This window comes from Pyxicephalus adspersus, chromosome 4 (assembly GCF_032062135.1).
Source record: "Pyxicephalus adspersus chromosome 4, UCB_Pads_2.0, whole genome shotgun sequence".
Lineage (NCBI taxonomy): Eukaryota > Metazoa > Chordata > Amphibia > Anura > Pyxicephalidae > Pyxicephalus > Pyxicephalus adspersus.
Window position 1 is genome coordinate 136,650,350 of NC_092861.1, and position 23,348 is coordinate 136,673,697.

A 23,348-nucleotide genomic window follows, 5' to 3' on the forward strand; every position below is an offset into this window, starting at 1 on the left:
TGCACTTAATACAAAATACCTGTATTGATTGCAATACATTGGATTTATATGTGTAAAAGCAGTACATTGTATTTCATGAACATTTATTTACAGTATAATATATTAGTATGAGTATAATATTTATTTTTTTTTTTAAATAAAAAAAATAAAAACTATATATATATATATATTTTTAATTTTGTATTTTGACATGATTTTGTGTTTCAAACTTTTTTATACTAATATATTATACTGTAAAATACATTTTCATGAAAAACAATGTACCGCTTTTAGACATATAAAACCGGAAAGAAATGAACTTTTAGGGAGGTTAATATGACATAGCTGTCTAGGACAATTTGTATCTGGGTCGACACATTTTGGCTGCTTGAACCTGAAAAATCATTGGAAATGGAGGCAGTATAATTGAAAGAACGCCCGAAGGGGGGAAGTGCATGTATCTATTTTGCAGCGCTGCACAGGGGTGTTGATAAGAGTTTTCCCTTGTGTCCCCTATGGTGTCACTTTTTTTGCACATCTTAGCCTGCATGTAAAGAAAGTGACAAAATATAAAACAAGGCTTGTGAAAAAAAAATAGAGCTAATATACTAAAAGCTTTGATTACATGTATTAGCCAAGTTCAGCCACCAGAATACAATATTTTTTGCAATAGTTGTCTGTTAACCACCTGCTAGGAGGCAATTGCGTCAGCAGGAATAATGCATTGCATTAAAAAACAACAAGTTACATTTCTTATAAATAAAAGCAATTAAAATCTCATGTGTGGGCCTTGAGGGCCAGAGTTGAGCACCTCTGCCCTGATTTATGAGATTCAGTATTTTCCATTCTCCCAACAGATGAGCAATTACTATATTCACTCCAGTGATTCACCAGTGATAACCATCAGACAGACCATGCAGGGGCTGTGCCATGTGTTTAATGCACATTATGTGCACATTAACTGCAGAAACTGTGAAAGGCTGAAATTAACGAGAGACCATATGCATGGTCAGGCTGATCAGGATGAATGGCATAGTTAACCTGTTTATCAGGCATCTTACTACTAGAAGTCATCTGCATTGTAGCCCGAGGGAGCAAGAGCCAGACCATTGGAAAGGAATACACCAGTGTAACACTTGACAGCTATAACGTCATTCCCACTGCTCATGGATTGGCCGTGGTGCTTTGACTGGGTATAAATAGAAGGAGCATCCCTGGGATGAGTGCTAGTCTCCACAACCTGCCCAGAGTACCAGATCCATCACTGCCAAATATTGTAGTCCATCATCCGCTTGGGCTAATATCATGAACACACACATGAATGGAGAAGTCAACTGCCACTACATCACCAGCTACAACAATGGCACCACATTGGACATGAAAAAAGCTCTGATACAGCAAAATTTGAGCCAGTGTAAAAACGAGCAGAATGATCAGGAGAAGCTGGCAGTTTTAGAAGGTGCCTACACCACCATCCTCCGAGAGCTGGGCGAAAACCCTGAAAGAGAAGGACTGCTGAAGACACCATTGAGAGCTGCCAAAGCCATGGAGTATTTTACCAAAGGATACCATGAATCTTTACATGGTAAGTCCACCTGGAAGCCTGGGGTAAAAAATAACGCTCAACCTTTTAGGATGTGAAAGCGGGACAGCTTTTAGCACAAAGCTATGGACATGTATCTGACACCCCATCCCAAGCCACATGGGCTATGCACTATAAAAAAACACAAAATTGATTAAACTAGTTTTTAACACTACATTTCATTTATACTAACATTTTAAAAGAACATGTTCACTCATCTAAATTTAGTTTCCAGCTATGACCCCACTTGCTCTAGAGTCTAACCTCTGTATTCACAATATAGAAATATGTTTAAATTGTGGGGTGGGGTGATACGTGTACACAAACTTTACCATTAGAAATCCTTGGGGATCTAAAAAGCAAACAAGTGATTTAAAGTGTAACAAAGATGAGGTTTTGTCACAATTGTCAGGGTATTGCTGTTTGCTGTGTCCATGTAACATTTGAGATTTTGGGACTTGATCAGTATATCTGTTCCTGGGTAGTTACTACTACACAAGTGCTGCATCATACCAGACTGCATGGTGCATCTGCAAACCTACCTGGTTAGAAAAATATAGGTTACAAATGGTGAATTGTTTTGCGCTAGCAAGTTTTGAAACTAACACCAGGTATGCACATGCTTGGTTCAAGTTACCGACTCACTAAGTGGAGTGTAGATTAGAATGTAAGCCCTGGAGCAATAGGTCAAATCTGAACTTATTTGGTCTAGCAACTTTTGCCTCTTTGAATTGTTGTGCTCGGTATATCATCATTGCACTTTATATTGCATTCGTATTAGAAAAGAATTTACAGTTTTGCTTCTTTACTTTTAAAGAAGCACCTAAAATGAACCAACAACTTGTCCATTCTTGACAAAGAAACATGTTTAATTTTGTCAATAAAGTAGAGGGTATTTGCCTACTTGTGCCTATTGCCTGGCCTAAGCTCCATCCACTGTAATCACAGATGGTGTGCATAGAGTAAATTTCAACTTGCTTGACAAGTATAAACCTTGCTAGAGGTCTCTGTCAGGTTAGATTAGAGTAGTAGAGACATAGGTGGAAGGTATACATGCTGCTTATACTCCAATAAGCTTGCTACTTTGCCTGCATATTCACTTTTAGCATAAAACATCACAAAAACTTTGTCCTACCTACCATTCCTATAGAAGCTTCTATCCTGGCTTCTTCTTTTAATGATGACACGGGTTGTGCTGAAGGCTGATGTTCCAGCTGATCAGGCTTTGCCTGTGCACTTATCCTTAGGCATGGACCATGTGATCTTCCCTTTTAGACATTACTTTTTGTAGGTCAAGGATGAAAATGAGAACATTCTTATCAGTACCTAAAGCTTTAGGGCAACAGGAAGAAAGAAGGTATTGTGAAGGCTATTATCAGATAAATGATTTCTTGTAAAGATGGTGGTTTTCTGCACCACAGTTACCATTTGCAGTACACACTGGTTTCCTAAAACTGCTGTGGTCCAGCCAGGTGCATGTTACTAAAATACCATGCAGAGAAGTCATTAACAGGGGGACCGTGATTAATGGAATCTTGGTACTGTGTGTATGGGGGAGGCATTTAGAGGTGCCACAGTCATGCATACATGGTCATTATGACGTAGTACCACTGCATAGGTTTCCCTGCATAGGTCTGTGTAGGGGTATTTGTAAAACCTCTTTGTATGGTGTAACATCTCACAGTTTCTCTTTATTGTGCAATGTCTCTACCTTAGCATAGACTCTCTATACCAGTGGTCGCCAACCTTTTTGGAATGACGGACCACATTTACGGACTCCGGACCACGCATGTGTGGGGAGCCAGGTGTCACTTGTAAAAAACTTCCCCTTTAGTGATGTCATGATGCCAGAACCCGCTCACTCTTCATCGAAACAACCCGCCCACCTCCCTGAGCCTGCGATGTCTCCGGGAGACGTGCGGCCAGAGCTGTGGACCACCAACATTTTCTTGTGGACCACCACCTGGCGACCGCTGCTCTATACTACACTTTGTGGCCTTCCTTCTCTATACTGCAGTCTCTCTGGCAGTCTCTGTGTATGCCGCCATATTTCTGCTATTCTATCTCTATAGGTCTCTTTTTCTTATAGTATGTTGCAGTCTGGCAATCTCTCTATATGTCACAGTTTCTAGCAGTTTACAGGTTCTAACAGTCTCTTCCTATGGAGTAGACTCTCTGTATAGCCTCATCAAAGGCAGTATCATTATAATGCACATTCTCTGACTTTCCCTAATGTGTTGCACTCCTATGCCTCTTCATAGCATAGTCCTAGGCAATAGCCCTGTTTGGTGCTAATACTGGCAGCCTCCCAGTCTATCTACATGGTGCAATCTCTTGCAGTATTTTGCAGTTTCTGACAGTCCCTTAATATGGAGCACTGGCATCCTTTGTTAGCGCTCTGTGTGGCTCTGGAAGTCCCTTTTATAGCCCTTTAGAAGTATAACTATATGGTACAGGCTTTGGCATCCTATGATTGTGTGCAATCTCTGGTCTCTTTATACAGCAGTCTTTTGCAAACACTCTTTGTGGTGCTGTCACCAGAAGCCAAAATAATTCTTGGAGTTTTAGTCTCTTTGTGTAATGCTTTCTCTTGCTATCTCAAAATAGTAAGCATGCTCTTCCAGCTCTGACATATACCATATACTCTGCAATGCTCTGGGGTGTAGTCGTAAAAAAAAGAAGAGGGGGCATGGTAATAGTGAAGGCTATGCTTGGCAGGCACGCAGGGAGAGCTTATACGGGGGTCTGGGGACATTCCCAGAAAAAAGTGAGGGCGCTGTGCCCACACCTGCCCGCCCCACCACACCCCTGGACAGGCTCCTTCTGTTCTGCAGTCTCTATAACATTCTGCATGGCACAGTCTGTGGCAATCCCCCTGTAAGTCACAGTCTCTAAATCCTTTTATATGTCACAGTTTCCAGCTATCTATTTGAAGATAGCAGCCTTTGGAAGTCTTTCTGTACCAAGCGCAGTCTGTCTGTAACTTGCCCAATCTCATGTAATATGACAGTGGTAAAAGTTTGCCTTGGGTAAGTAGGGACAGATTTCCATCATGTAGGACCAAAGTGACATCTCTCTGCTAGGGTCAGAAAACATTTTATACCAGTAAAAGCCACCATTTTTTGCACGTCACCTGTGCAGAATGGTAATGCCAACTCTGCAGGTAGGGTTCCAGGTATAAGTTTCCTGGCCAGTTCAGGTAAGGGTAGAGGGGCATTATGAAGTAGGAAATGATTCATGCACAGGGTTTTATGGTCAGGTCAGATTCCAATCTGCCTTATCCACACCAACCATACCAGGTTTCACATTGCTGCACTCAGATAAGCTTTAAGTAATACAAAATATCTATCAAGAGGGCATCCTCTTCTACAATCAGTGTCTGCCTATCCTACACTTTTCACTTTTTAAAAGCCAGCACCAATGATCAGCCATCAGACCAAGAAACAGTTGTGAATTTACTCTGAACTCTGTGATAGCCTTTGGCTAATCTATACATATATATATATATATATATATATATATATATATATATTTACATTATTTGTATACACTTCTTTTATATTGCAGACAGAGCAGTGCCCCTTTGCATTTGTTCTGAAAGTTTGGTAGTGAATAGTGATTACAATATTATATATATTTCAATAGTACACATATTATATATGCATATTTTTATTGGTGGTGCTCAGTTTACTATTAGCTTTTTTAAATTCCGTTATATTTTTCAGGAAGGAGAGATGCTCATAGGTAACATTTAAATCACATGGGTTAAATCTTCAATAAATAAATATTATTTTAAAACTGCCAACCCAAATGTTTGTACCCTCGATCTCAATTCTATGCATAAAAAGTAACAAAAGTACAAAAAAAGAGGTTACAAGTAAAAATGAATAGCTATTAGACAACCATACATATAACTACATTTAATTATTACAAAACAATGTAACATAATAGCTTTCTTTTAGACCTTTGTCAGTAACTGGACCACTTTGGACAGGACTTTTGGAAATATTTTTTTTGTTTGTGCTTATAGAAGGTCACTATTTCATGTTTTTATCATTCCGTGTTTCTAGATATACTCAACAATGCCATATTTGATGAAAACCATGATGAGATTGTCATTGTAAAGGACATTGATGTGTTTTCTCTTTGTGAACATCACTTGGTACCATTTTTTGGCAAGGTATGGAAAAAAAATTAAAAGAAACCGTGACAAACGGTTGAGAGGTAATGGGAAAGGGAGGAGGGAGACAGAGAGGAATAAAGAGAGAACTCTAAGGAGAAAAATGTTAAGTGGAGGTGAAGAAGAGGATAAAGATGGGAAAGGAAAGAACATGGGGCAGAGAAGATGGATGAGAGATCAAAAGTGGTTGAGGGGTGGGGAAAGTGGTCAGTACACAAAAGTTGCAGCAATAAATATAATCTATTTGTACTTTGAGTTTAGGTCCCCTATCTGCCTGGTATATTATTCATTATATATCATTAGGTGCCCAAAGTAAAACTGTGGCCAAGTTATGCACTCTCAGATCTGTATACATACAAAAGTTGAAACCATTAAAGTACACATGCCAGTGCATCAGCAATAATAAGGTGAGCAGATGCCAGGGACATTTAAATATTTACATAACCTTAACAAGTATTATGCATAAGTCCCCATTGACTTCTAGAGTGCCAGGGATTATGGAGCAATTTATCTTTAAAAAAGAGGATGTTGTGGAGTTGTGCCATTGTGGTCTCAGCACTGTGACTCCCCCTCTTCTTGTGCCCTTGCTATGTACTTACATTAGAAATTAGAATGCTGGCAAACTGGTAATCATTCATTAAAGATAAATTTCTCCACAATGACTGCATCTACAGAGTGAGTAGGGACTTGTTTTAAAGCATATTTATTTCTGGTTAAAGAATTGTAAATTGCTGAATATGAGGGGGCTCATTTCTCTTCTTCACATTTCTCATTTTTGTTTTAGCTTTAGAAATTATATTGTAACATGTTTGTCTTTTGTTTTCACAGGTTCATATTGGCTATTTACCCAACAGAAAAGTAGTTGGACTGAGCAAGCTGGCAAGGTAATTCTTATGGAAACTGTGCAAACTGTGTGGGAAGTGAGAACCAGAATTAGATAATGCATACCATATCATTTTTTCACAAATGTGTCTGTTTACGGTTATGTCCCATAAAAAGCTTTCCTACAGTTAGGTATATTGTGCAGCAATATCCGACGGGCATTTCAGAAATATGACATGCTTGGACTGACTTTTTTTTTTAATTCTTCCAGGATTGTTGAAATCTTCAGCAGGAGGCTTCAAGGTTTGTAGACAAAATAATATATTTATTGTAGAGAAAAATGCAGGTTATTGCTAAGGGCATCAATGTAATGACATCAATGATTTAAAGAGGAGCTGGTGCATGACTGAGGGTTGGCATGTTTGCACACCATACCTATACATTATGGCACACATAGGTTTGCCCCCCCACCGGAGCTGTCAGCTGTGCCTTATTTTCCTGCTGATGACTTAGTTTAACTCCTGCAAAAGGATGTTGGAGTTTCATCATTTCAGCACTTGACTCTTAAGGTCCTTTTGGATCCTTGCATTATGTAACAAATATATATAATTTTTCCTCTAGGCGCATAATGCATCATTAGCACATTTTTAATGTAAAATGTAACACAATGCAAGATGCATTTTAGATGCATTTCATATTCCTTTTCTTCCTTAAGTATCAAAGGAAATATGTTCAACATTGGAATATGAGCGTATTTCACAGAAAAGAGTTAGGTGGCGTGGGGACAAAAAGTGTCAACTGAGAAGGAAAAGTAAATTCCACAACATATATAATATAGTCACAACAGTTACACCCTTAGGGGATGGTTGATTATCCTTCTCAGACTATTCCATGCAACACTAGGAACGCTTTTTATGTTAACAAATATGTTTGTGAAAGTCAGTTATATTTGACGTTAAACAACTATATAGAACTCAACTAATAGCAAAAGAAAAGTGCATTTAATCTTAACTGAGAATGTACATAAGGTCAATAGCCACATATAGTTAATAAGTACTCTATATACCTGACAGGTTTCGCCATTTTGGCTTTTTCAGGGGACTTCATAGGGACTTATATTGGTAGTAGATCATGGCTGGTGATTGTGGTGGTAAAGTTGAGGGGTAAGTGTAAGGGCTGAAAGTAAATTAAGGTAGTTGAGATACTTGAGCTGTGTTTCACAGGGGAAATAATAAAGAAAAAGGAGACTGATAATTCTAGGGTAGAGGAGGTTAAAGAATACTCATACCTTCACGGAGGACAAAGTGATCCCAGATCATCCTGGAACTTATAGAATTTAGTAGGGACTATTTTCACAAAATAGTTGTAAAGTACTAATGCCTTTAAGGGGGGAGGGTGGCTGTTCCATATAATTCTGGAGCTTAAGGTGTATTTATTAGATTCAATAAGGAGGGAGAAACACTGTTTCCCAAAAAGAGTTTTTTGCTGAGAATTAGGAGGGGTGATGTGTGATACCAATGGATACTTCAGGAAAAGAGTAACAAGGTGCCTGCAGTCAGCCTTCACAGGCCTTTCTTCTGCTATTAGCTGAGTTCTGTATAGTTGTTAAACATAAAATATAACTGACCTTTACAAACATATTTGTACGCTAAGAGACGTTCCTTTTTTTCTTCTTCCATATACTTACCAATATACCTGGCTTGGCAACTCATTACCTACTTGTAATCATATATTTTGGGATCCCACTTTAAATGTATTATTCGATGCAACACAACAACGTAGATTAAAACTTCCTTATTAGTACTAGGGATGAGCGAGCAAGAATATTAAGTTGGATCTCGCTGCGAATCAGGCCTTTCTCGCTTACCGAAAATGTAAGCAAGAATGACCTTCTGATTCGCCAAGAGGACGAGATCTCACCGAACAGGAGGATTTCCAGGGCTGCATCATGGAGCCCTGGAAATCCTCTGCGATCCCCGGGCACTAGAGGTTTATTAACCTCTAGTGCCCCAGGGATCGCACACTCTTCTCAATGAATGCAGTTACAGCTGCAATCATTGATATGCCCAGCACAGGAGAAACTCCTGACATTGTAATATAAGTATCTCTTACAAATGATACACTTGTTACAGATACAAATGTAACATTTGTAAGAGATACTTATATTACAATGTCTGGAGGTTCTCCTTTGTCGGGCATCTTCTCAATGATTGGAGCTGTGGCTGCATTCATTGAGAAGAGTGTGTGATCCCCGGGGCACTAGAGGTTAATTAACCTCTAGTGCTGGAGATCCCACACTGTTCTCAATAAATGCGGTCACAGCCACATTCATTGAGAACGATTCCCTGAAATTTGGCTGACCCATCGGAAGTTCGAGAAAATTTTCACGAGAATCCCAGAGGCATTCTCACTCATCCCTAATTAGTACATCACAACACATTCAAAAGGTTAAGACATCTAAAGGAATTCAGATCAATACTCAGAAAGAACTATTTTTTTCATCAACCTTCTAACTTTTGCAAATGATGATGATCGTTTGGCTGGCACCAATAATCTCATTTTGTTTTATATATTTGCAGTTCAAGAACGTCTTACAAAACAAATTGCGTTAGCCATCAATGATGCTCTACAGCCAATGGGAGTAGCTGTTGTTATGGAAGCTTCGTAAGTAATGCATTGATTGATTTAAAAAAGTTTCTTATGTATTCCAGGATCCTATATTCTTTATTCTGGATTTAACAATAGACCATAGAGGTGTTTTTTTTTTTTTTTGCATAATGCCATAAATATTTCCCTAACAATAATACAGAAAACATTTTTAAAGCTATACATGTCTTAGCTCTGTTCTCTATGGTAGATTCAGCAAAACAAAAAATTAGTCTGGGAATGAGGGAATGCTTAGACCAGGGGTGTCAAACTCAAATACACAGTGGGCCAAAACTAAAAACTTAGACAAAGTTGCGGGCCAACCTTGAAATTTATTGAAAAAATTGAGGAAATTTTTCATTAGATATAAACCCTTTTCATATGGCACAAGCTTATAATAGAGAAAGAATTTCTCTAGCAAAAAATGTTTTTTTCAAATTTATTTTAAGAAAAAAATCTTATGCCTCTTCTCTATTTGTAACCTTATCAGTTAAATTTCAATGGTAACCTTTTTGCACAGGCTAATACTAATAATAACAATATTCTTCTATAAAAATCCAACCATTCAAGTCCATGCCTTGGAGTAGCAAGGAAAAGTACAGCGGAGGGGAGTGCTGGAAATGCCAGACGCGGCCAATGCGGGGCTAAATCTTATGAGTGGCCCACCGCTGGAACTCCCTCCTCACTGAAATAGCACCGCTACTAAAATTCCCGGGATTACTTGCGTCTATAAAACAGTCCAATGCGGGGCCACGCATAGGTAGAGAGCCTGCAGGTCTAAAGACACAAGTGATGCCCGGAATTGTAGAAGCAGCGCTATTTCAATGCAGCAGCGGGCCAGCTGCAGTTCATATTTAGGATTCCTTTGGGGGCCAAAAAAAAATGTTGGGGGCCAGTGTTTGACACCCCTGGCTTGGACTAAAGGGTGGAGGCCAACAAGCTCCAATAGTGGATAAAAGTCACTGAGCCAAATTTGTCATCAGATTTGAATCACTTTCACTATTCTTTCAGTGAATATGAACAGTGCATGAATATTGTAAAAAGTGATTAGCTTTGATAGACCTTCCTTTATCTCCCCCCATAAGCACAGACAGATGTGAACGTGAATGTTTGCAGAAGGGTTGATACATTATTTTTTAGCTGGGTAGTACTGATGACTGCTGTCAGTAGCTTTAGTTCCACTTCTCTTTATGCTGAAAATCATGGCCTGTACCTGCAATCATTGAGTGTTTTGTTTTCTCCCCCAGACACATGTGTATGGTTATGAGAGGCGTGCAGAAAATGAACAGCAGAACCGTCACCAGCACAATGCATGGAATCTTCCGAGATGATCCTAAGACCAGAGAAGAGTTCCTCTCACTGATCAAACAATAGAAGAAACTCCTCTGTATATGTGCACAGTGTTTTTGTACTCAACACAATCAACTGTAATAGAATTGATTCTTCAATTATTGGTGCTAAACACTTCATATTTTATGTTACCTTTAAAAAATAAAATTGTGTGTTTTACATAATAACGTGCCAGTGATTGGGTATGAGTTTACATTTTACAGATCCTATGATGGAGTAATATTTTTTGTGCCTCTAATAGTTTTTATGACTACTAACTTTTTCAATATACAGTAAAAAAGCTAAATCAGATCTGGTAAATGCTATAGGTACTGATATTCAAACCTAGAATTTTCTTTCATAAAGCCTAATTCCTAGCAAACAGTTAAGTACACAGATAAAATGAAGCTTGGGGAGGAATTGTGCCCCAAGGCAGGTAAAAGGCATGAAAAACGCCACATATGGGAGGCAGACTGCAGTTTGAGGCAGACCCCCACATAACTCAAATCCATACTTTTTTTTTAGTTTTGAATGGAATAGAAAGGTCCATTTTGTGGGTTTTATGGTTTCCAAAACATGCTAGAGGAGCCCACCAACATGGAAACCAGCACAAGCTTGTTGCACCTTGATTTAGTCTTACTGTGCAGTTACAAGGACTGTACCTATACACATGAATAGATGCTGGGTTAGCATGGGTTAGCCAAAAGAAATAATTGTTTTTTTTTATCATTTTCAAACAGGCAAACAATTCTTTAACTGTGCTTAAAGGTAAAGCTAGAATACTTGACAAAATGGCAAATAACAGTGATCTCTCCAGCCCATTTTAACTGGTTGGACCACCCAGCACTACTCAGTGACCAACCAGCTATTTTTGGGTGGTTTCTGAAGAGTTGAGTCACTAAACAAGGGGTTGCCACCCACCCACAATTTCTTACCACCCGGCTTAAAATAAAATCTGTCTTGAACACTGAATAAGATTGACATGGTACAATTACATTTACTACCACTCTTCCATATAAAGGGGGTCTGAGATTCCCTGAAACATCCCCTGATGGAATATCTTCCAGGTTCATCTGTTTCAACGACAGCAATTTATTCTTCACCAGGAAATGTTTCTGCAATTGTCAGATTTACAGCTTTATAAATAGACCTCTAATTGTCATTATTAGGAACCTCCATATGGAGTATTATGGGGGAGCTGATTCAAACCTCAGATATCAATGACCTGGTGTTATCTTTGTGTGTAGTGTTAGAGAACACTTGAAGGTCCTAACAATGGTGGTTCTGGACTTTGTGAGTCTGGCAGGGAATTTTAAAAGATTGATAAATTATTTTTAATCCATTACTCCACTGTAAGGGAAACATTTTGAATTTGTCCAGGCCTGGCTGGCCTAGCACATTCAGCCTAAGAGTGGTCTGTTTCATGCCACAAGAAGTCTCAGAAAAAGATCAGACTAAAGCTACGTACACACGGCAGATTTTTATCGCCCGAAAATCGGCATCGGCCAAATATCGGGCGAAAATCTGCCGTTTGTACAGTCGGTGTCGTCCATCGTCCGAACGACCGTCCTGCCGGATCCAGGGACGATGGACGACAACCGATCCTAATGAAAGGGAAGGGGGGAGCGCGCAGCAGGGTGCCGCTCCGTCACTCTCCCCCTCCCCTCTCCATAGAGCATGTACAGCACTGTTCATGCATCGTGCAGTCCCTTGTCGTTGGAAAGGATCATGAAAGATCCTTTCCAACGACAAAAATTGCAAGTGTGTACGCAGCTTAATTTACCCTGCATTGGTTGTGTCAGGAAAAGCCTTTGTTGTCCAAATAGGACGTAAGAGCAGTAGTATAGTTTGCCAAGGATCATATAGACAAGGATCAGGCTTTCCTCAACAATGTGCAATGGAGCGATGAATTAAAAATAAAATTGTTTGGCCGGAGTAAAAGTAGACATATTCGGGGCAAAACAAACACCGCCGTTCTGGAGAACTACTGTAAAAACGTGAAGCAAGTAATTTGCTAGTAAATGTTTTGAATCCTGGACCAGATTCATTCCAGGTTTGCTGGATCGCCCAGCTTCACTGATAAAAGTGTATTCTCTCCAGCCTTGGAGAGCTTTAATAAATCAGGCCCTGCATGTTCCAGAGTTGAAGCTGAACTGGAAATGGATCTTTCCACATAATAATGATAGTACACTAAGAAAACCACCAAGAAATGGTGGAGCGTTATGGACTTGGCATACAGGGGCTTCAAAAAGTATTCAGATCCCTTTTCAATCTTTTTTTAACCTTTGTTATGTTGCACCCTGATTCTACAATCTATTACATTTCTTTTTTTTTTTTGTTTTTTTTTGTTTCATTAATCTACACTCAGTACCTCATAATGACAATAAAAAATAATTTTAGATCATTTTATCAATTTATTTAAAAATTTAAAAGAAAAAACTGAAATATCACATTTCACCACAAACAAAATTGAGTAGATGGATGAATTATGTTTATTATAAGGGAAGAATGAACTGAAAGGCAGAATCTTGTACCTGTGTGCAATGATTTGAGATGAGCCTAACATTTGAAGTGGAACTGCTTATGTGTATCTCTCCTCCTATTGTGTGTTACTTCCCCCACCTCCTAGATTGTAAGCTCTTCGGGGCATGGTCCTTTCCTCTTTCTGTGTCACTGTCTGTATCTGTCATTTGCAAAGCCTATTTAATGTACAGCGCTGTGTAATATGTTGGCTCTAAATAAATCATTTTTATTATTATTAATATTAATAATAATAATAATATGTACTAAGCCTACTATCTTGTGCAACCTTTTTGCCATAATCTAACAAATAAACATTTAATCCACTAAGAAAATTAAACAAATAGGAAAACAAATAAAAAAATGAATCTTTTCAATTCTAGAGTATGGATTTTGCAATTACAATATTTAGATTTCTCACAGCTTTTCAAGTTAAAAAGAAAAGACCACCAAAGCAACAGCTCCTCACAGTGGTAGAATAACATACTACAAGTGACTATTCAAAAAATAGGCCAAGTCATGTTTTTTTTCTGAATAGGTAATACTTATAGGTAGTATAGGTATAGGTATTTATAGGTAGTACTAATATTTATTGTGTATTACGTGAAGAATTACATCGTCTTTAAGCTTGATAGAAAGAGTCAGAGGTGGGGCAAGAAGTTAAAGGTGCAGAGCAATAGCTTCATAACATCTGAGGTTCTTAAAGTGGAACTAAAGCTTGCTATAATTACCTCCACACAAGAGAGCCAACAAGTTCCCCCACCAATGCTGGTATCATGTCCCAGCCATTTTGTGTTGGATTCAACATCATTGAGTATATGGACTGGCTGACCTGTGATGGCTAACTCCAACACATGAAAACAGGGGTTAAGCAGCATATATAGCCAAAATTGCTTTCTTTAGTTTTGAATTGGTATTACAACCTTAGTCAAGATTTTATTATTGACTGTGTCTCCAATAAAAAGGATTTACCCTTAAGACAGAAAGTGATGGGAAATCCAAAATGGTTGCATCCTAGCCCCGAGGAATGGTGTTGCACACAGAGCTGTCTCTATATGTATGCTTGTTCTAGGGCAGCATCCCAACATATTAAAGCAAGATGATGAACACAACGGGTTATGCAGCTAGCATGTCAGCCATGGCAATCTCCATTTTTCTTGTATGAAAGATTTTCCTTAACCTCCCTGTCTGAATAATAATTATTTTTAAACGTCAAAGCAGTAATTTAAAAATACTTATTTTTTAAATATCCTGCCTGGTCCTGCCTCCCAGCAGTACGGTCCCACCAACCAGCCGCAAGCTTGCACCTACAGGCCGGCATCTGCGTCTTCTAGCCTCACGTACCGAAAGTTTACTCGCTGGGGACGCAGATGGCAGGCATTAGTGGAGGACGCGGCTGGCACCGCAAGAGGATGCCGCGGGCACAAGGTAATACTTAGAAACTCCCTTGCATTTCCACCCCGAGTGTGGCTCGGGGTTACCGCTTTTGGTACCAAAGTTTAACCTCGAGCCACACTCAGGAAAACCACTAGGGAGGTTAAAGGACAAGATTACTGGAAATTTGGCAATGTGGGCTGTGTTTTGGGTGAGTGTGGGGATTATTAAAATATAACTGTACTTCCCTTTATATAGTATTTTTACTAATATTTTAGTAAATATACAACTTCCATTTATAAGGCATGGTATGCAGACTAAACTTTTAATGTGTACATGCCAAACTTCATTTACCTTCTATTTTGGGTTCACTCAGTAAAATGTTTTCCCACTTGTGCGTTGCTGTAAATATATTACTGCTTAATATCCTAAAACAAAACCTTGTTTAACTCTGTATAGAATAGGCAATGGCTAGTTCTTCTGACTAGTTCCACTGGCAGGTTTGGGTTGGGGATATTTCCTGTCTCAGAGACAGTAACTCTCTTCTTAGATGGTTGAAATGGTACATATGCCTGCACCTGCTGTTCTTAAAAGAATAGGAAAAAAAAAGATTTTCTATGACTATGCCCCAGGAACAATGGTCACCAGACAGAGAGGATAAACCTCCCCAGAAGCGTTAAAAGGACTGATTTATTAAAGTTCTGCAAGCCTGGAGACGTAACACTTTCATCAGTGAAGCTGGGTGATCCAGCAAACCTAGAATAGATTTCCTAAAAGTAATTTGCTATTTGTTAACAAATGTTTTCAATCCTGGACCAGATCAATTCCATGTTTGCTGGATCACCCAGCTTCACTGATAAAAGTGTATACTATCCAGCCTTGTAGAGCTTTTTGTAAATCAGATAGTGCTAGAAGGAAAGCACCCAATGCAGAACTTCAGATTTAATTATATTCAGACAAAAGTCAACCATTTCCAGGGGTTCAAAAGACCCCCCCCCTTCAGCTGGCCTTAAGTTTTAACAAAGTCTGTACTGAACTGATAAAATTAAAGGGATCCTGATGGGAAATTATTCTGCTGATTGCTCCAAATGCAGCTTTGGTCAGATTATTATCTGGCACACTAAAGAACTCCTTTTACAGCTGTGGTCAGAAAAAATATCTTCTGAGTTGCACAAAATATAATAACCTTTCTACATCATATTGTGTAGTAATATACAATTTATTTTAAACATGAACCACTTTTGCCAAAAGCACATGACATTTCACGTAAATCAGTATGGCACAATTTATTTTTACATTGTGTACATAAAAACAATTCAAAAAACTGAGAGGAACCAAATTTTTACAACAAAAGATAAAAAGAAAAATAAGTTAAAAAATCCAAGGGGAAGTCTTGCCATACTATATATCATTTTCAGAAACTGCTTTTTAATATTCTTAACAAACATAAATGTATTTCAGAACCATTGAAAATAAATTTAGTGTAGTGGGGACAAATACTTGCTTACAGCCATGTATGATAACTAATCAACTGGTATTTGTGTTTGTTTGCTAAACATTGCACGCAGGTAAAGACTGAATAGCAAATTTACACCAATGCCAAGCAAGTCAGTTACGGCTACATACACAAGAGACAGAGAAATTCTGACCTAAACAAAACTTTTAGGCTAGATTTGCTGAGATCCTTCTTAAAGGGACACGGTCATTTTACCCTTTAATGTCTGCCTTAAGCCACCCCCCAACTCAACAATTCTTACCTCTCTAGGGCTCCACTGCTGTACTTTTCTCAGTTGCAGCCACCAAATTACCAGGGCACCCCCTCTGTCATGTGATGGAGTAAAACTAAGCCCAACCACTGCATCATGGTAGAAAGTCATGCTCTCCATACGGCATTGGGTTGTATTGAAGAAGGTATAATCAGTAAGTTGGGAAAGTTGCTTTAGACATTGTCATTCAGCTTTGAATGGGATAAGTGATAGTGGCAATTCTAAATTGTATCTGGTATTCAAAATGTCCACCTTCAGTATCTCTGTGTCAATGCCTTTTAATGAGAACTCAGAGTAAAGTGTCCACTCCTGATCTCCACAATAGCATTGGGTCATAGACTCAAGGAAAACATAAAAGCCAAAGATTTATCATACCAGCCAAGCAATGAGCACATTCTTTCCTCATAGCAGGGTTCCTTTAAATTCTTGTTAAAAAACCCCAAACTACTGGCTGAAAATTATACAAGTTTATCATTATGAAACATTATGTAGCTCATGTGGGCTTTGACTAAACAGAAGTTTGCTTGTAATTCTTCGTGTCCAACACTTTCTTCCCACACATGGCACAGATTCCTGCAAGTAAAACAGATGGCAGTGTGAACGTCTTCAACATAAAACAATTCTTATACAGTATGTTATAAATTATTAACACACAGGGACGTTAAGGGAATTCGTTTTCTGCTGTGCAGACACCACAAGATCAGAATTTCCTGATATTATTTTCCTTTGTTGCATCAGAGATGACAGGCACTTTCAAGTCTTGAACAGAGAAAACTTTTAATCTTGTAATGAAGAAGACATTGGCTGAGATTCCACATCTCAATGATTGGCTGAGATTCCACATCTAACTGCTTTATTTTCAGCACGATCACGCATTCCTTTTGTATTACAGCAGAATTTACATGTTGGAGTGCTTAGTCTGTTCTTTTTAGTCTACCTAATGGATCCTAAAGCTGAACTCCATGCAGATAAACTAGAGACAAATGAATGGAGCTCTGCATTCATTATTACATAAAAAAATGTATTTTTGTAAAGTAGAAATTAACCAACTGATACTTAACTGTCCCTGTTCTGTTGCAGGCAAAGCAATCTTCTCTCTACTTTCTTTCCATATCCTAACCTTTGGCCATCTTGACTGGCTGAGCCAGCATGACATAACTCCCGCACAGAAGAACCGGATTTCATTCATTCCTGGCATGTGCAAGGGAAGCTGAGATTGCTGGGTATCCCTGGCAATAAATGCCGAGCTGCACATACACCGCTCAGCACAATTTGACAGATGGGTGGTGATCAGGTAGGTAAGAACAGTTATTGCAGAAGGAGCATTGCCTGCAATAAACATCTACTGAATCACTAATTTTCAAAGTGGGACTTTTATTCTATTTTAGACTAAGTAGTAAAAGTATCTGAATGTAACTGGTAACAACCTCTTGCCATTCACTATACAGAAGAGATCAGAATGGTAAATGGAAAAGCAGAACGAGGAGTCAGTCAGGTATGCTGAAATAATGAGGAACATATTTGATAGGTGAAATCAGAACCAATGTCCTCCACAGAGTGACCCCTCTAATAATAAACCCCATAATTCTCTGTAGGGGGATCAGAATCTCTGTGCTCCTGCTGGTGATCCCCCTAGATCTCTCTATAGTGATACACTCCAGATTTCTGTTTGATTTCTCCTTTGCCACATAGTTTACTCATTTTACAATCATCTGACATATGCATCTGCCAATATTTTTCTTTTGTAGTTGTGGCCCACACTATACTCTCCAATTTAATACTCTATCACATTTTTCCCCAATTACATTCATTTGCATGAAGATACATCTCAACTGTTAAAAAACTGACATAAAAGTCAGACATAATGCAATAAAACAAGCATGCAAATAAATGTAAGGTAAGCCTACAGAATAAAAATCATTGTTCAGGTGTATAGCTAGATTTCATTCACTCACCCTTCTTATAGGCACATCCCTGGCAGTAGTGAGACCCAGGCTGGTGGACTGAACTCTTGCAAATACGACATATCGCAAAACGATTTTTTCCATATGGGTCAAACCTAAAACCAGTAGACAAGAAGGAACAATAAGTGAACACAAATTGTTTAGGCAGATGTGTATTGAGAAAATGAGTGCTATGACAGAATGCTCTACAGATCTTAATGTCCAGGATTCTAATATAGGAGTGAAAAATAAAACAGTACAGTTTACAGCTATGTTTAATAGTGAAAAAGCATTTTCACAAGAAAATAAAAACATAAATCATGGTATTGGGACTAAACAGCTGCTTAAGAAAACCATCAGGCTAATCGAAAAAAAAAAAAAAAAAAGACTTCCTTTTTGCTAGGAAGGTCAGAAGTGGTCCAGATTTGATTCTGTTCTAGAGTAATGGGCGGTAAGAAGAGAGGCATCCCTCTTGTACAAGTCAGTAGGGGCAGTATCATTATCTGAGCTTGCTTCAGGTGGTCAGGTCTGGGCTCACCAACTATATGTGTCCAAAGAATGAGGTCAGCTGACTACCTGAATATTCTGAACTTCCAGGTTATTTCCACCATTATTTTTTCTTCTCCGATGACATGGTTCACTCATATTTAAAGATGAAAATGTCAAATTGTAAAAGAATGGCTCGGGGAGAATGACATATCACATGGAACCACAGAGACTAGACCTTAACCGCATTTAAAAATTTTAGGATGAGCTGGAGAAGACTTAACACGGGTGTCAAACTCTGGCCCCGGGGGCTAAATCAGCCCCCAACATCCTTTTTTTCGGCCCCCAAAAGAAATCCCAAATATGAACTTCAGCTGTATAAGAATAGCGCCATTACTACTTGAATGGTTGGATTTTCATGAAAGAAAATTGGTATTATTATTGTTAGCCTGTGCAAAAAGGTTACCATTGAAATTTAACTCAGAAGGCTACAATTAGAGAAAGATTTTTCCTTAAATAAAATTAAAAAAAAAATGTTTATGCCTCTTTCTCCAATAAAGGTTTGTTCCAGATTGAATGTGAAACAAAACCTCTTTATTTCCGTATGAAAAGGTTTTATATCTAATCAGAAGGAAAAACTTCAAGATTTTCAATACATTTCAAGGTTGGCCCACAACTTTGTCTAAGTTTTACATTTTGGCCCACAGTGCATTTGGAGTTTGACACCCCTGACTTAACACATTGGTCCAACTCTCCCATCATCAGTGTAACATGATTGGCAAAAAATGAATTGAACGTTGTGACGTTGCATAATGATTGCCATGGCAGTGTTCGTCTCAGAGTTTTTTTTAAAGCTGGGTGGGAAGAAGCTGGGGACGGGTGGCAGCCTTTGAAACGTGACCAAACTTTTAAGTAACTACCCAAAAACAGCCAGGTGGTTACTAAAAAATGCCAGGTGGTTACTAAAAAATGCCAGGTCATGCACTAAGTTTTAGAGTGTGTGACTTTTTTCAGGCATGCAGTGCATATCTAGGTAGGTTTGTGAATCAGGGAACATCATTTATTCATGAGCACCTTTCCTTTATGTGAATAAGAAACTTTTTACCCATATGAAAACGTTTATTCAATAAATCAGTGAAGCCCTTTTATAACTACATCTGCACGTCTGACTGGTTGGATGTAAATGGTTAATGTGTATCACGTACAGATGAAACTATTTATTATTACGTTTAGCATCATAGAGGATAAAAATATTATTTATTTAGGTTTTTGAGTATTTATCAGCACAACAGAGGTTTAGTTAGGAACAAGTTAAATAGCATAGGCGGGGGAGTTAAGACCTCATTAAGGGTAAAGTGCCTTTGTCTTTGAAAAGCCCTCCCCACCCCAACCTCCAAATCCTGATACTTGCCATGGCTATTTCCTTCCAGTGTTAGCAGGCTGATCCTACCAGCAAAGCCCCTCTCCACTTTACAAGGGTGACAACACTTATTCAACTTAGCTTTGGTATTGTGACCCCTTTCTCTAGCTGACAAGCTTGACTGCAAGAAGCCATACCAAAAAGGCACAGTACAGTGGACTTTTGTGCCATAAATACTGCAATACAACTCTACTGCTGGTCCTGCAGTGTATGGGCTGACATGAGAGAGTTGCAAGCAGTTGGGCAGCAAAGAATTGAGGCCTTAAGGGACCAGTCACACAAGGTGAAGAAAAACTGCAGGTGCAAAAATAAGGTGATGTGTTTATCCTATTTATTCATACTTTAAGCAAAACAACCAGTTAGGCAAAGGGGAACCAAGTCAAAAAAGAAAAATACTCCACACACACATACACACACATACACACACGTGCAATTCTTGTCGTTGGAACGGATCTTTCACCATCCTTTCCAGCAATAAGAACCGCCAGATGCATGAACGAGTGCTGTACATACAGCACCGTCCTGCTCTATGGAGAGGGGAGGGGAGGGGGAGAGCAACGGAGCGGCACCCTGCTGCGCACTCTCCCCCTTTCCTTGCTTTAGGATTGCTCGTCGTTCACGGATCCGCCAGGACGGATCCACGGACGATCAACGACGTGGGCTGTACACACGCCAGATTCTAGCCTGATATCCGGCCGAAGCCGATTATCGGGCGAGAAAAATTTCATGTGTGTACGTAGCTTTACTTTTTTTGTTGTCAGTGTTCTCTTTTAGAAAATCTCTCCACCCTCTAAATAATTATGAACCCTTGTTACGCAAAGATCCTATCACCTTCTGTTAAATTAAAACTCAAATAAGTAATTAAAACATAACAGAGAAATCTTTTTTTTCCAACTTTACCCTGGAATTGGGCTTTTTAATTGCTTGCCTGGGAAGTCACTTACCTTGCTTTCTTTGCAGTCAATGCCTTGTTTTCATTCAGCTTCCGACCTCCACTTTCTATTGAATAAAAATAAAAACTAAAATTAGAATGAAGTTGATAATAATCCTTCTTCACAAGCATTAGAGATAATACATATGGTACACAGTATCCTTATAGAGGCTCAGTTAGCTGTAATAACTGCAGACTTAGAACAACGGATCTAGGACAAGCCTGTTTCTGTTCACTCAAAGATTAACCTGCCTAGAACCAGAACCCCACATTACTTCCATCCCCTGAATTGTTCTTCAAAGAGTATTTTCATTAAAAACTCAAATCAACTCAGTTGCAATAAATGGGAATTGTCCCATATTATATATATTAATATAGGCAAGTAGTGCCTTATTTTTTGAATACGCTTGCTCCCATTAGTCATCCTGATCCTGTTTCACTACTTAATGAGTCAATGACCTGGTATGAGCATGCACATATAAGGTGTCCGGGCATTGTATAGGCAAATGCTTGTTTTAGCTCTGTGACTCAATATGTTAAACAAAGGCAGCATTTGGATAACGGTCTAGCGGTATACTGCAGTGTTCTCCCCAGCCCCTTTTAGCTGGGCGCACCACCAATTTTCAGTAACCACCTGCTTGTTTTTGGGTGGTTACTGAAGAGTTGGGTCACAATACAGGGGCTGCCACCCACCTACAATTTTATCCCACCCGGCTTAAAAAATATTTTGGGTTCAACACTGTACTGTACTACAAAACAAGATATATCAATTAATCAACACTGACAATACAGAAGTAAACAACAATTTACCTTTGCTGGGCATATAATGAAAGAACGCAAACAAGTTTTTGCTTATTTTTGTTTTTTTTACATCCAGTTGCAAAATGTTATAAAACAGCAATTAATGATCATACAAATGGCTTGTCTTCTTCCTGCAGACAGTCATGTGGCCGGTGCCAAGCCACATGGCACTGCTTGGAATATACAATGCCTGACAAAAATAAAGTCACCAAACCTATGAGGCAAGTTTTATGACCTATGATTGATTTAGGTGGTCAGGTCTAGGTTCAGAAAAGTACTGTTTTACAAAACAATTACGTCTATTGAATGACCAGGTTTTTTATTAATGGACTTTTTTTCCCTGATGTCATGAACATATTCCAAGATGACAATGCCAGGATTCATTAGGCTTAATATGCAAAATATTTATTCAGAGAGCATGACAATATATATATATATATATATATATATATATATATATATAATGATGCTATTCCTCCCACACTGATAAAAGTATTACCATTTTACCTGTAGTGTTCCTTGCACCAGTTTTCCATGTGTCTGGTGTGATGACTGTGCCCAGCTTCTTCTCACCTGACAATAGAAATGTACATGTGTCATAATTATGTCATATCTGTATCATTATGAGAAGTACAAACAAACAGATGAGGTTCTGTTAGTGAATCACCCTCATCATGCACATACAGAGGAGATTAGTAATAACACTATGCAAGACATGGGGAGGATAAAAGCCGATTTGCACGGTGTTTCTTGACCATTGTTACATGCGGTAACCGCTTAAAAAAATAACAGGTCTTCAGGGAACCCTGGCTATAATTACTATAGTTATAGTTATTAGTGTGTTGGTCGGAGGGAGTAATGCCTCTTACATTGAAGCCACTGGGAAGAATGTCACGTAGCCAAAAAGTATGATTGATATCTGTTGAAGTGACCTGAGAGGAACAAACTTGCTCAAGGAACTCTAGGTTTCCATGAATACTGGTTAAGAAATGCTGCTTTTGATGATTGTTGGCCAAAATGAATGATCTTGATTGTAAAAAATCTAATGTGCGTATAGCAGTCATCTTAGGTCATCCATTAATCTGTCCTTGCAGGCCAATGTATGACTGATCAAGAATGGCTCCTGTACCGGGTGAGGGTACAGTGGGGGGAAATCCTTAGCAGAGAAACAGGCAGCAATAAGCGAACTGACAGTTTTATTATTTTCATATTTAATCATCTTTATTGCCATCTGTGTCCTTGTTAGAGATATCTCCTCATTCAGACTAAGGCTAGAACGATTAACGACCGATCAACGATTATTCTGAACGATTGTATTGTGCACAATGCTGTACATGCTGTAATGATACGATCAGTAAAATATAATCCACCAATAATGTACACATACTAGATACGATCATTTGAACTATGCAGGAAGTGAGGTGTACCAGAGAAAGTGTATCACAGAACAATCCTCGATCACTACAGGACCGTACACACAATAGATAGCGAACGATCGTCGCCCAATCAGATCCGCCGGGACAGTTGTTTGTTTCCAGCAACATTCCTCATTCATTGGCATCGTTGTAC

At 38.8% G+C, this 23,348-nt stretch overlaps 2 protein-coding genes across 2 annotated transcripts in view; one reads left to right on the forward strand and one right to left on the reverse strand.

Annotated features, from left to right (window-relative positions):
* Positions 1-1,219: 1,219 nt before the first annotated feature.
* LOC140330152 (GTP cyclohydrolase 1-like) lies at positions 1,220-10,711 on the forward strand. Its single transcript, XM_072410463.1, has 6 exons — positions 1,220-1,564; positions 5,632-5,741; positions 6,570-6,625; positions 6,835-6,866; positions 9,143-9,227; positions 10,457-10,711. Exons 1-6 carry the CDS (start codon positions 1,285-1,287, stop codon positions 10,581-10,583), a joined length of 690 nt encoding a protein of 229 aa, XP_072266564.1. The 5' UTR covers positions 1,220-1,284; the 3' UTR covers positions 10,584-10,711.
* Positions 10,712-15,632: 4,921 nt separating this feature from the next.
* CRIPT (CXXC repeat containing interactor of PDZ3 domain) overlaps positions 15,633-23,348 on the reverse strand; it is a 9,105-nt gene continuing 1,389 nt past the window's right edge. Inside the window, exons 2-5 of the mRNA XM_072409763.1 lie at positions 22,287-22,352; positions 20,992-21,046; positions 18,154-18,257; positions 15,633-16,771 (exon numbers count right to left, since the gene is read on the reverse strand). Of these exons, the coding sequence (XP_072265864.1) occupies positions 16,707-16,771; positions 18,154-18,257; positions 20,992-21,046; positions 22,287-22,352 (290 nt within the window). The 3' untranslated portion in view covers positions 15,633-16,706. The remainder of the gene's footprint in view (positions 16,772-18,153; positions 18,258-20,991; positions 21,047-22,286; positions 22,353-23,348) is intronic.